The sequence below is a fragment of the Taudactylus pleione genome, unplaced genomic scaffold, assembly GCF_031769625.1.
Source record: "Taudactylus pleione unplaced genomic scaffold, aTauple2 ptg000333l, whole genome shotgun sequence".
NCBI lineage: Eukaryota > Metazoa > Chordata > Amphibia > Anura > Myobatrachidae > Taudactylus > Taudactylus pleione.
In genome coordinates, this window is record NW_028284734.1 from 6,923,736 (window position 1) to 6,938,503 (window position 14,768).

At 44.6% G+C, this 14,768-nt stretch overlaps 1 protein-coding gene across 1 annotated transcript in view; it reads right to left on the reverse strand.

Annotated features, from left to right (window-relative positions):
* FCHO2 (FCH and mu domain containing endocytic adaptor 2) overlaps positions 1-14,768 on the reverse strand; it is a 144,931-nt gene that overhangs the window by 15,516 nt on the left and 114,647 nt on the right. Inside the window, exons 22-24 of the mRNA XM_088443761.1 lie at positions 5,084-5,239; positions 3,855-3,987; positions 2,246-2,445 (exon numbers count right to left, since the gene is read on the reverse strand). Of these exons, the coding sequence (XP_088299887.1) occupies positions 2,246-2,445; positions 3,855-3,987; positions 5,084-5,239 (489 nt within the window). The remainder of the gene's footprint in view (positions 1-2,245; positions 2,446-3,854; positions 3,988-5,083; positions 5,240-14,768) is intronic.

A 14,768-nucleotide genomic window follows, 5' to 3' on the forward strand; every position in this document is an offset into this window, starting at 1 on the left:
GTGATAGAATCATAAGCCAATGGGTTGAAGTACTTAATATTGACCTTAGAATATGCTCAACAGTAGTGCATGCAGCAGGGGGGGTTTGAGTACCCAGAAATCACCCTGATCAGTACTGGCTAGCAGACACTTTATCTACAGCTACGACCAGAGGATGGCTCTTATGAGCCGGCCGGGCACCGAATAGAGAGCTGCTGCAGTGTCACTGCTGAGTGCAGTACTGCCTGGTGCCACTAGATGCTCCTATCTCCATTTGTGCTGTCCCATCTGCCAGAAGTCGGCCCTGCAGTGCTGTCCACAAACTGAAAGCTGAGCTGATTGAGAGATGGCATGCAGCTCAGAGGTGGGAGTATGCAGTGCGGGGAAGAGACCTGACTCAGCTTGGATCCTACAGAGGAAGTGAGTAAGTTTTGGTTTTGTATGTGATCTATCTACAGTCTCTCTCTCTCTCTCTCTCTCTCAGGGGTTTCTACATCTATCTATCTATAGTCTCCCACTCTCTGGGGGGTTTCTACATCTATCTACAGTATCTCTCTCTGGGGGGCTTCTACATCTATCTACAGTCTCACTCTCTGTAGATAGATGTAGAAGCCCCCCAGAGAGTGAGACTGTAGATAGATAGATGTAGAAACCCCTGAGAGAGTGAGAGACTGTAGATAGATGTAGAAGCCCCCCAGTCTCACTCTCTGGGGGGCTTCTACATCTATCTATAGTCTCTCACTCTCTGGGGGGGGTTATATCTATCTATTTACAGTCTCTCTAGGGGGTTTCTACATCTATCTACAGTCTCTCACTCTCTGTGGGGTTTCTACATCTATCTACAGTCGCTCACTCTCTCTGTGGGGTATCTACATCTATCTACAGTCTCACTCTCTGAGGGGGAGGGATTTACATCTATCAACTTACAGTGTCTCACTCTCTGGGGGTTTTCTACATCTATCCTTCTACAGTCTCTCTTTTTGGGGGTTTCTACATCTAACTACAGTCTCTCCATTTCAGGGGGGATTCTATAAAGAACTATCCACAGTCTCACTCTCTGGGGGTTTCTACATCTACGCTATTTGGGCCTCAAGGGCAGCAAGGCACTTTGGACCCTGTTGGATAATGCCTTATTGTTGCTGGTTGCAAAGGGGCCCTCATAACAGTTCAAGCTTCTAGGCCCCAAAAATTTCGATCCGCCACTGCCTGTCTGTAATATCAGTGTAGGACTTGTAAAGCATCCAAATTTTGCATAAAAATTGCTGCTAACAGAATAACTTGCACTCTTGTGCATAGCAAATGCAATAGAAAACCAGAAGTCTTAAATGTTTTCAAATTTAAGCTATAAAAATTGCTCTTTTCTCTATTTTAAGATTTTACCAAATTTTGCAGGGAAACATTCGGCTGACCTAATTACAATTGTATTTAAAATGAATCTTGCTACATTACTCCAGCAACACATACACTTATACGCATCATAAATAGAAAAACGTTTAGTATTAAAACTTACATTTTATTCTGTAGTTCCTAAAACTAAAGCTCTAACAAATAAATTACTAACATAAAATATGATGGGTGGTGTGCGCTCCACCCTAATGTGCAAAGTGTCAAAAAATAAACACTTAAATAAAATAAAATTACAACTCATTCCAAAGATTGGGGAGTTTCCATAATTATGAGGCAAAAACAACCCTTATCGCTAGTACAAGGCAATTGAAAGGCAAGAAGAGGGAATAAAGAGACCAGTATAATTACTATAACCTCTAATGGTAGTAGGAAGAATATATGTTGTGTTAGATATAACTTTGGCTTCTGCTCTTCACCATGTGCAAATTCCAGTGAATGGTGCACGAGAAAGCATTACAAATCAGCAGTTGAATTATATATAACATACTCACCTACTGGGCACTTATGAGAGTGAAAAAAGTGCGATAGTGTACCTTCGAAACCGGCAAGGGTGTAGCCTATGGAACAAAGGTGAGAGTAGGGGCTCCCGATGGGCGCACAGTGGGAACCCCTGACTGGTCAACACTAGAGATGACTTCAAAGCAGTCAGACATGGTAAAACGTGCCTCAACCAGTCAGGGGTTCCCACTGTGTGCACACTGGGACCTCTTCCCACAATTTTATTCCAGAGGCTACACCCTTGTTGGATATTAACAAGGTACACATTCCTTAACCCCTTCTGTACACTCATCAGCACCCCTTCCTCTACATAGCATAAATAACCAGCTGTCGTGGAAAGAATATAAAAGAATTTGCTCACCATACTGCAGTAGGTAGAGACTGCATGTTTGTGACATTTCCATCCACTGGAACCACAACCTGAACATTAGATAATGCACTGGGCACAGCCATAGACTCGGGATTATATTTGTAATCTAGTCTGACATCGGTAGTGCTAGGATTACACTTCCAGTAGGTGGCGAGGTTCAGAGGGGTGGACTGTATCCCATTTGATGACACCTACAATAAGAAGTCACATGTTAGATGGTTTCCAGACAAAATAATTCAGGTGAAATACTGTGTGTGAAGAACAATGTACACTGAAATAAGATAGAGGACTGGGTTGGGGCGGTGTGAACCTTGCTAGTGCTGAGCTCTTTTGTGGATGGTTACTCCCCTGAGACCAGCCACTGACGGGCAGCAGCCAAGTATGATGGTACCTTCACCCTTCCCCTGTGCTTGCTCCACCCTTCTCTCCACAAAATTGCAGAAGGCTGAGGAACTGCGTAATGGTTTCCAGTTATTTCCCCATTACTCATTGTTTAGGAACCTTTGCTCGTGTCCTCTCAGCTGCCCATTCGAGCCCTAAGTTTTGTCATTCCATGACAAATATATCACATAGCGTAATTAGTTGGTGGCAAAATTCTCAGATACCAATGTACAGCAGATTCTTCATGCAGTTGTATTTAAATGTAACAATGTGTACTGCTTATTACTTGTACTTTGGATTCTTATGCCATGCCGCCATGATACATGGTATAAAAATCTGCTTGGCTCGCAATCATCTACTAGTCTTTCACTTGCTACCCTCCTTCTTCAGTAATGTCTCTGATGGAATTCACATGCTAGATCGACAGTGATTATGTCTACAAGCAGGAGATCGTCCGGAGTATGTTGGATGCACTATGCCGACAAAGGTGAAAGGCAACTTAATGCATTTTAATGGTGTTGGCAGTATAAGTGTAAACAGGTTAGGTTTTGAGTATGTGTTCAATAGTAGTTATGTACCTTCTGCCTTAATAATAGGTAGCCACACAGACCCTACAGGCTCAGAGGTCACAGACATTCCCTTTGGTCTCTGTGCCCAAATACAAAATCTGTAATTTCTTCCTGTATAGGCTCTAATCCAGCAACAGGTTTACAGGCCAGTGCAGGAAAACCAGACTGCAGGCCACAGATATTCACTCAGTTGTATGATTCACGTTCTTTATAGCCAGCACACTTTTTGATACCATGTAAAAGATTGTACATCACAAATGCATACTCTGTACATTATGCCTGCTGTGAGTGAAAGATATTTCAGTAGTAAATTTATGTGACCCCCCAGCTGATGGTCACTAACAGCTTTACCACGAGTATATTCTGTGCTGTGAGCTCAAGAAACATTAAAATCCAAGGGACCCATCTTTCTTTTCCAGAGACGCTGCTTCCAATATGATGTAATAGGGATCACCTGGTGCCCCAAGACCTTATTTACAAACCAGGAATCAACAGGGACCCAACTTGTTCTTTATACTCAAAAGTCAATACGCATACATTTTCTGTAAACGCTTATGGTAGAATTGGAGCTCAGGGTATAAGGGTCGTTGTAATTGTATTTGAATACTGAATGACTGTTCTTACAATAAAGCATGTGTGTAGCACAGTACCTGGTATTTTAAGATGTCTACATTATAGTATGAGGCAGACGGGTTCTGGTCTGAGGACTTCTTGAGGTAGGCAGTGACGGCTTGCATATTCATCCAGAAGTCTTTACAGTTATTGTCGCTCTGTGACGGATCACTGAAAGGAGAACGGAAAATACACAATACTTTAGAAAGAAATGGTTATCATCATTAATGACATTCAAGATCATTGATATGACCTTGTTGCATTTTTGACAATGTGCCTTTAAATTAGGGATGTGCAGGCTCGGTTTTACTCGGATTTACTCGGTTCTTATCGCCACTTTACCGCAAATTCGGATTTATTCTATTGGCTATCCAAAACACATGACAGGCGATAGCCAATAAAAAGATCCGAGTAAAACCGAACCCGCTCACCCCTACTTTAAATAAACAAAAGCCTAAATACAATCCTTTCTTCTGAGGGGGTTATTACAGGTGGTGTGGAATTCAGGGAATCCTGTGGGTCTGATGCACCAGCTGCTGCTCCTCTCACTTCCTTGCTCTAACTGGGATCACTGGAATCTCCTGGCAATCTGACTTGATTTTTGCCCACCCATAATGCCCTGCCAGCATGAACTTGTGGGAGGAATGGGCATGAATTGTGGGACCCGCAGGATATCCCACACCCAGACCACAGGTACATAACAGGTTTGGGCTGGTAGCACTCATTTTATCAGGAAGATACACAACATGTAGTAGCGAGTGCCATTAGAAGGATAGTATTTTTTTTTAAATATATATTTTGGCAACATTATGACTTGCCTTGCTATGGCATGTAACCATCACTTATTAACCATTTGATGGATTACCAGACAGGAATTTGATGAATTCCAGGAATACTATGGTGAGAACCATATTCCCGGAATCAATTGGCAAAACAACAGCCACCAGATCGGAAACATTGATGGTTTCCAACGCCCATCCCCTATTTTAAGTAGTAGGGTCATCTTCTATAAACAATGCAGGTGTCACAACTGTGCTGTTGAATAAAACAAAAACCTCCAATAGCTGGAAGGCAGAATTCCAATTGTTATCAATGGATAAACATTAAGCCCTGGGATAAATGTATGTGTAAACTAATAGTGAATCAATTACAAACATTTGTTACATAACCTGGTTACAAAATTACAACATTTTATATACAAGACATACAGTAAACTACTTTTGATGTTGGCAGGTATTTGAATAAATATTTATTATTAATAAAATACCTGTATAATAATTGTGTATTTGGTAGAATCTGCTCCAGCTTGCTGGTGTTTTTTAACCTGAAGCAAAGCACTGCTGGAGAGGGGTTACTTGTGAACACTTTAATGATCCCACTTGGAAAGGAAACAGTCATATCTCCAGTTATCTTCACAATACACCTAGGAGCCAAAAGAGTGTTTATAAGCAGCTGACTGGTTATGTTTTATATTCAGCTATACGAAAATCATCAATGTTGTCGAAACAAGCTTTATAAACATGGTGGGCCTGCTTCAGAGTTAGGAGCAAATAAAAAAAGGAGCCATGTACTCCTGGAAAAGCCATGTTGTAATGCAGGAGGTGCAAATGCATTTATTTATTTTTTGCATGTAGGGAAAATACTGGTGGCTTTTGTATGCAGTGACGAAATTCTGGACAGCGTTGTTTTTATACTGAAATTCAGAATTAAGGTGGTACTTCAGCATTTATAAAAGATTGAAATTAAGTCAATTTGTTCATTGGGGACCACATAAACACCAAAACAACAGATGTCAGGACTTGGTTGTCCAAAAGAAAAAATAGAACCTTTATGAATAGCACAAAGTCTTCTCTACCATGGCAGAGACACACAAATTAAAAGTGCTGACGTAATTAATAAATGGGATTACAAATTAAAGAAATTTAGAACAGTTCCTAGTGATTAGCAGGACTACTCATCTAATGTCCATCACTACTTAGAGGATCACTGCTAATGGGATTAAGAGACACATGACAAGCAATGTGCTGATGGCGAATAATACAGAAGTATAACAAATGCATTTCACAAGTTTCCCAATACTGTGTGAGCATGTCTAGAGTTACGTGTTCGGTAAATTTTGTCGACGGTTAGAATGTAGACATTGATGATATGCCGATACGCTAACAATGACGACAACCGCGGTGCAGTGATGCTGCTGTTCCAGCGGTACCCTGACTCAGTGGCTGCTTTATATCCCAATGTTTGAGGCCTTAGTCACAGGTTACAGCTATTGTCCCAAAAACAGCATTTCGTAAAATGTCGGCATTTCACTTGCTGACGTTGTGAACATGTTGACATTCTGCAGATGACGACATATTAGATGTCAACATTTAAACTATGTCAACATTGTACTGTTGACATTAAGAATGTCGACATTGTGACTGTCGACCGCATCTTGTTACAATATAGTGTATGCAAATGTATGAAGAGGAACAAATCGTCCAGTGCAGGATCCTGAGCCGAAGATCACTGGAGCCCACCATGCAGGAACCAATTAGGTAGACTCTGGGCTGAGCGCAGAAAGATTTACAAACCCTCCCAACTACCAATCTCAAACAAATTCTACCTAACAGTGTACATGACAATGGAGTTCCTAGGGCCCTTTGCACTGATTAAATAGGATTTTGGTACTTACCGATAAATCCCTTTTTCCGATTCCACAGGGGACACTGGAGTCTCAGTACAGTGGGGTATAGATGTGGGATAACCGGGAGCTAGCACTTTAATAAATCTGAATAGTAGCTAGCTCCTCCCCCTCTATACCCCCCCCTACAGGTCAGTCTTAAGAAACTGTGCCCGAGGAGAGCTGGAAAATAGAGAAGAGAAGCTAGAACATACATGAACAAACAAGCAAATATGCAAACAAATCAAGCAGACCTTGAAGAAAAACGACTGTCCAAACCAGGAAGAACAATAACCAATGCAGGTGGAACGGCGTCCAGTGTCCCCTGTAGAATCAGAGAAAGGGATTTATCGGTAAGTACCAAAATCCTGTTATCTCCTTCATCCACTAGGGGACACTGGAGTCTCAGTACAGTGGGGACGTCCCAGAGTTCACATCCCGGGCGGGAGAGCGCTGAGAACCATGCAAAACAGCACGGCCATACTGTGAAGCAGATGCCGCAAACATGTCAAAACGGTAAAACTTGGCAAAAGTATGCCGGCCTGACCAAGTGGCCGCCCGACAAAGCTGAGTCAGGGAAACACCGCGGACAGCCGCCCACGAAGGACCCACCAATCGCGTAGAATGCGCTGTGATTGAAGTAGGAGTTTGTTTTGATGCAGCCACATAGGCTTGTCTGATTGTCAGACGAATCCATCTAGAAAAATAGTTGCCTTAGAAGCCGGCCAGCCCGGACGCGCCATATCATATCGAACAAACAGCGTATCAGACTTCCGGAGGGATGCAGTCCTAGCTCCGACAGATGCCTAGCAGAGGCGAGCGCCAAAAGGAGAACCACTTTCCATGATAAAAATTTTAATTCCACAGTCTGTAAAAGTTCAAATAGGGAAGACTAGAGAAAAGAGAGGACCATATCCAAATCCCATGGTCCCGTTGGTGGTACAAACGGAGGTTGTAACCTGACAACCCCTTGTAGACATGTCTGGACATCCGGCAATAATGCTAGTTTCTTCTGAAAGAAAATCGACAGACTACATTTGAACCTTCAAAGATCCCAGACGAAGACCTGCTGATAAACCAGCCGGTAGAAAAAAAAGCAGCCTGGCTAAGTTGAATTCTGATGGTGGCGCACCCTTGCGTTCACACCAAGACATATACGCCTTCCATATACGATGATAGTGCTTTGAGGTAACGTCCTTCCTAGCCCTTAACATAGTAGGAATCACCCTGGAAGGGATACCCTTTATTCTTAAGAAAGCCCTTTCAACAGCCACGCCGTCAAAAGAAGCCGCTTTAAGTCCTGATAGATAAACGGGCCCTGTTGCAGTAGATCTTCTTGCAGAGGAAGAGGCCACGGATCGTCTATCAGTAGAATACGTAGGTCGGAATACCACGCCCATCTGGGCCAGTCTGGAGCCACCAACAGAACCTTTACCCTTTCTCGTTTGATTCTTGAAGCAGACAAGGAAGAAGTGGGAGTAGTGGAAACAGGTAAACAAACTGAAACCGCCAAGGAGTTGTTAAGAGCATCCACTGCCACCGCCTGTGGATCTCTTGTCCGTGAGCAGTAAAGCGGCAGTTGATGGTTCATCCTCGACGCCGTGAGATCTACCCTGAGGGAGACCCCAACGCTGAATCAGTTGTTGAACGACCTGTGGATTGAGCATCCAATCTCCCGCATGAATATCTTGTCGACTGAGGTAGTCTGCCTCCCAATTTTCTACCCCTGGGATGAAAATTGCTGATATCGCTACAGCAAATTCCTCTGCCCAGAGAAGAACGCGGCTTACCTCTCTCACGGCGGACCGACTCTTAGTGCCGCCTTGTCTGTTGATGTACGCCACAGCGGTGGTGTTGCCAGACTGCACTCTGATGGCACGACCCTTCAACAGATAATGTGCTACCTGAAGAGAATTGAACACGGCCCTTAGCTCCAGAATGTTTATGGGCAGTACCGCCTCCAGTCGAGTCCAGCGGCCCTGAAAGTGTCTTCCCCGAGTCACTGCCCCCCATCCTCTCAGACTGGCATCTGTGGTGAGGAGAATCCATTCCCACATTGCAAACCGCTTGCCTGCCAATAGGTGAGAGGAATTCAGCCACCAAAGGAGAGATGTTCAAGTCCTGGGTGACAGTTGAACTCGCTGGTGAAGAAAAAGGTGGGACCCTGACCACTGAGAGAGGTCCAGTTGGAATGGACGGGCATGGAATCGAAGGTCGCAACCATCCTCCCCAGAAGGCGAATACACAGGTGTACTGACACCCAGCGATGACGCAGTATCAAACGCACCATGTGTTGGATGGAGGTGACGTTTTCCTGCGGAAGAAATACCTTCTGCTCCACTGTGTCCAAAATTATCCCTAGGAAAGGCAGACGCTGAGTAGGCTATAGATGAGATTTTTGGTAATTCAGGATCCATCCGTGTTGTAACAGAAAACTCTGGCCCTGATTCAGAGCCGGACGCTCTGACAGAGCGCTCGCCCTGAATCAGGGCCGTCCCTGCTCCTTTTTGGAGCGGCCTCCTGGCCGCTCGCATAGCTGTGGGTGACCACCCACAGCTATAGCGAGCGGCCATGATGATGGTCGCGATGGTCAAGACCATCGGGGGCTTGCGACGAGACCCTGCGGTAGGGTCTCGCTGCCGCAAGCCCAGGAGTGCTTTTGGCTCTATCAGAGCCAAAAGCACTCCCACTGACATCACTAGTGATGTCAGTGGGGCCGGACCCAGACGGTAGGCGTTCCCATGGGAACGCCTCCATCTGGGCAGCCACGCCCCCGGCACGCCCACCAAAGGGGGCGTGCTGTCAATCATCATCGACAGCACGCCCCCTTTGGTGCGAGACCCTTAACGAGGCACCATCGACCCGCTTGAGAGCGCTCAGCGCTCGCGAGCGGGTCTGAATCAGGCCCTCTGTGTTACCCAGATGTCCTGCTGTAATTGAGTGTCTGACGGAGCCTTGAGAATCAGGTCGTCCAAGTACGGCACGATAGCAACACCTTGAATCCGAAGAAGAGCCATCATTACTGCCATGACCTTCGTGAACACTCTTGGTGCTGATGAGAAACCGAAAGGTAAGGCCTGAAATTGAAAATAAGAGGCCCGCACTGCGAACCGAAGGAATGCCTGAAGGAGGCCAAATGGGAATGTTCAGATGGGCATCCTTTATGTCCAAGGATATGAGAAACTCGTCACTCTCGAGCCCTGCAATGACAGACTGCAGGGACTCCATTCTGAACTTGAAGGTCCCCAAATAAGGTTTGAGATGTTTCAAGTTCAGAATGGGTCTCACTGAGCCATCCAGCTTGGGAACTACAAACAAGCTGGAATAAAAGCCTTGACCCTGCTGATGGATAGGGACATGCACTATCACTCGAGAAGACAGTAGCTTTTCTATTGCTTCCTGTATTACAACCTGTTTGTCCGCTGATGCCGGCAAACAGTTTGTGAAAAAACGAGGAGGTTGGATCGGAAAATCCAACTTCAACCACTGAATAATGATGTCCCGGACCCAAGCGTCCTGGCAAGACTTGATCCAAACTTCTTTGAAATTGCGAAGGAGAGCTCCCACCCTGGGGTCACCCAGGAGAGAAGGGAGCGTGCATCATGCCGGAGTAAACTTAACTGTAAACTTATCCTGCTGGGAGGAGGATGCAGTGGCTCTACCCCTGCCTCTGGAACCACGGGAGATAACAGGAGCTCCTATGCCACGACCCCTGTATCTCCCTGGAATACGAAAGGACGGTCCAGCAAAGGGTTTCCTAGGAGGAGGAGCAGCAGATGTGAGATAAGTGGACTTGCCACCTGTGTCTTGAGATATCCACTTATCCAGTTCCGTTCCAAACAGAGCTTCCCCTGTGAATGGAAGTGCTTCTACGGCTCTCTTAGATTCCGCATCCGCCTGCCATTGTCTCAGCCACAGGGCTCTGCGGGCTGAGACAGCCAAAGCTGAGGATCTAGAGGAAAGACTTCAAATATCTTTTGAAGCCTCTCCAAGAAAAGAAGCAGACTCTCTAATCTGTTCCGCTAGAGGAACCAGATGCTCCGCCGGAACACCAGTCTTAAGGCCCTCAGCAAGCTGCGTAGCCCATGCTTCCACCGCCTTGTTGACCCAACAGCTGACTAATGCGGGTCGAAGGGACACCCCTGCTACAGTGTACATAGACTTTAAGGTAGTTTCTAACTTCCTGTCAGAAGACTCCTTTAAAGAAACTGCTCCTGGAATAGGGAGCAACGTCTTTTTAGACAGACGTGACACTGAAGAGTCCACTGAAGGAGGTGTTTCGCATAATTTCCTGCTCTCTGCAGGAAAGGGATAGTAGGATAAAAGTTTTCCTGAGATCTGAAACTTTATCTGGTTGTTTCCACGCTGAGGTAAGGATCGCGTCCAATTCCTCAGACACTGGAAAGGAGGCTGCTAGTCTTTGTTTCTTATTAAAGATAGACGGCCTAACTTCCACAGGGTCCATGTCCTCAACATGTAACACCTGGCGTATAGCTGCACAATGAGATACAGGCTCCGCTTCCTCTGGCGCCTGTTCCTCCCCTTCCTCTGTATCAGGCATGTCGTCCTCTTCCGGCTCATCCCACATAAGGGGATTCGGTATTCGTCTACTAGCAGGGGCACTAGAGGATGATGCCACAGGAGGAACCTGGGCTGACATAACCCTTGTGAGCCCTTCTACAGACCTGGCTAAAGATCGCGCCCAGTCTGGTTCAGAGAAGGCAGACTTCTGAGATCTTTCAACCTCTCTCTCCCTGTGAGAAGGTTCCAGCTCTGCAGACATTTGAGAAATGACTGATGTAATATGATCAGTCCAAATAGGGTGTTGCAGTCTGTGTTTCTGAAACACACTTCGCACACAACAGGGAACTGGATAGTCCCTGTGTAAACTTCTCTGCACAATTCTTACAGGAGAAAGCTTTTTGTGCAGCCTTAGACCCCTTTGAAGTCATGTTACCAATTCACTGTTCACACACACAGAGAAAAGGTAGTGATACACACAAACACACACAGAGACTGTTTATAAAGAAGAGATTAAGGGCATAGAGGGAGATTATGCTATTAACCCAGCCCAACCAGCGCTGATGCAGAGACCAGTGCTGTGTAACACAATATAATGTGCTGTAATCGCTGTGTAAACACAGTCTAACCTGCTCTTCACAAGTATAATCCCACTGTGCAGTCACAATCTGGGCAGACCGGTCTCTCTTCTGCGTTTGTAAGCAGCCTGTTTAGAAGAGAGCTCTTTGTATGTGACCAGCTCCCTTGGCACAAAATTAAGACTGACCTGTAGGGGGGCTATAGAGGGGGAGGAGCTAGCTACTATTCAGATTTATTAAAGTGCCAGCTCCCGGTTATCCCACATCTATACCCCACTGTACTGAGACTCCAGTGTCCCGTAGTGGATGAAGGAGAAATATGATTTGTGACACTTGTATAAAACACTGCAAAGGAGTCTGAATCTGCATAATGGCCGCTGCTTTTTTTTTCTACACTAAGTTCCGCTGTGCTTCATCTGTGACTTGTACCTATACAATACTAATTCCTGTGTTATAGTCGCAGCCCAGGGTCTCTGGTACGGGCTGAGTGGTGCTTTGCTGCATCTGTGGTGCGAATAAGACGCAAATTTTAAGAAAACGTCGCCGCATGGTGCATTAAGGATTGGTGTATGAGGACACATCTGTAGGTGGTTTGCGAAGCTGAGCACATGGGAGGCGTGCAACGTGGCAAGTGTATTATTTTACATTTCAACAAAAGGGGAGACTGAGGCAATTGTTATATATTCCTACGTTAACCCCGCAGTTTTCCATTTGCACAACAGAAAATACATAAGTTAACTGGCTCAATTAATAAAAACTCATACTGTGTCTACAAGCATGCTTTCAGACAGATAACACTACAAGTAGCCCTAAGTCACGTAAGGAAATGAATAAAATGTCTGTTCAGCAGCAACATTTACAGGAATGCTAACAACACAGCATAGTATGCAACCATCAGCTGGAACATTAAAACCACTGACAGGTGAAGTGAATAACATTGATTATCTCATTACAATGGCACCTGTAGATGGGTGGGATATATTAGGCAGCAAGAGAACAGTAAATGCCCCCATACATCAGCAATCTGAAAACCACAATTGAACAATTTGAGGATTTATTGCCTGATTTTAGGATTTCCCAATCTAGCAATCTGCGCCCATATATTACAGATCGTTTTCAGCAAACACAGATCTGACAATCTTAAAAGGCTCCATCATTTTACTGGTAACTGTCTGCAAATCTGCTGATCGTGTGCATACACTAGCAATCTACAGCCCCAATCCATCTGTGAAATCCAACATGTTGGCCAATCTGATTTAACAATTCCTATCACTTTTTGGTTGCAATCTGCGATCTGTGAAGCCCATACATTGCAGATTTTTATACACAGGCAATTGCAAATTGCAGAATTGCCAGAATAGATTGCTAATGTATGGGGGCCTTAAGTTCTTAAAATTGATGCGCTGGAAACAGATGTGACAACATAGATTGAGGCAGATCAGTATGTATGTTACAAAACATACACATACATACATACATGGGAGTGGAAGAACTATAAGCCCTGGCAAGTGCAAGGATCTAAGTGACTGACAAGCGCCAAATCATGATGGTTAGACTACTGGGTCAAAGCATCTTCGAAACGACAGGTTTTGGTGGGTGTTCACAGTATATCGTGGTTAGTACCTACCAAAAGTGGTCAAAGGAAGGACAACCAATGAACCGGTGACAGGGTTATGTATGGCCGAGGTTCATTGATATTCATGGGGGAAGAAAAGACAGCCCATCTGGCCTGATCCAGCAGAAGAGCTACTGTAGCACAAATTGCAGAAAAAGTGAAAACTGGCAATGTTAGAAAGGAGCCAGGACACACCGTGCATCACAGCTTGCCACGTATGGGGCTGCGTAGCTGCAGACTAGTCAGAGTGCCCATGCTGACCCCTGCAGACCCTATAACGGACATGAGTGTCAGAAAAGGTCCATGGAGCAATGGAAGAAGGTGGCCTGTTCTGATGAATCACGTTTTCTATTACGTCAGATGGATTACCAGGTGCATGTGAGATGGCACAGGATGCACTATGGGAAGTCAAACCAGTGGAGGCAGCGTGTTGCTTTGGGCAATGTCCTGCTAGGCAACCTTGGGTACTGCCTTTTATGCAGATGTTACATTGACACGCACCAACTACCTAAACACTGTTGCAGACCAAGTACTCCCCTTCATGGCAACAGTAAACCCCAATGGCAGTGACCTCTGTCAGCAGGATAATGCGCACTGACACACTGCAAAAATTGTTCAGTAATGGTTTGAGGAACATGAAAGAGTTCAAGGTGTTGACATGCCCTCCAAATTCCCCATATCTTAATCCAATTGAGCATCTGTGGGGTGTGCTGGAAAAACAAATCCGAGCCATGGAGGCCCCGTCTCACAACCTGCAGGACTTAAAGGATCTGCTGCTAACACACAGGATATTACAGGACACCTTCATAGGTCTTGTAGAATTCATGCCTAGATGGATCAGAGCTGTTTTGGTGACATGAGGAGGACCTACACAATAATAGGCAGGTGGTTTTAATGTTATGGCTGATGGATGTATAAACATAATTTACACTCAATATAGATTCAGGGCTGAGCTGGATAGCTCAAGACTACTATATACCTCTATAAACCACGGAAGATTGTTACACACTAATATGATACTAATGATAATATAATACTGATGATTGGCTCCCAATATCTGTTCTTTTAATAGCAAAATAAATACTCCATTCATGAGGATGGTACACAGATGTGACAACAAAGATTGAGGCAGATCAGTATGTATGTTACAAAACATATACATACAGCCATAGTAATGGAAGAACTATAAGGCCTGGCCCAGTTCACATAGATCCTGGCTTTTGCTACTGGTGATCAGTCATTTAGAATCACTATTTGCTTACAGTTAAGACTACGGATGTATGTAAATTAACCAAAAATTGAAAATTGGGATGCTATAGTTTTACTTTATAGGACATCCAAAAGAAAGCAGGATGCGGGCTGTAAGAGCATGTATTCTCTGTTTTATGAGTGTTTGGGGTTTCACAATATTGTGAGCAGTAGTAATGGAGACTGAAAAGGGAGGCAAATCGCATAAAACATACATTCTTCATGCCTTTCCAGATGGTCCATTTTGAAATAGTATAAAATACATATAATATAAAACTGTAAAAACAGTAAATAATATACAATAGTATATAAAATAGTATATATAAAA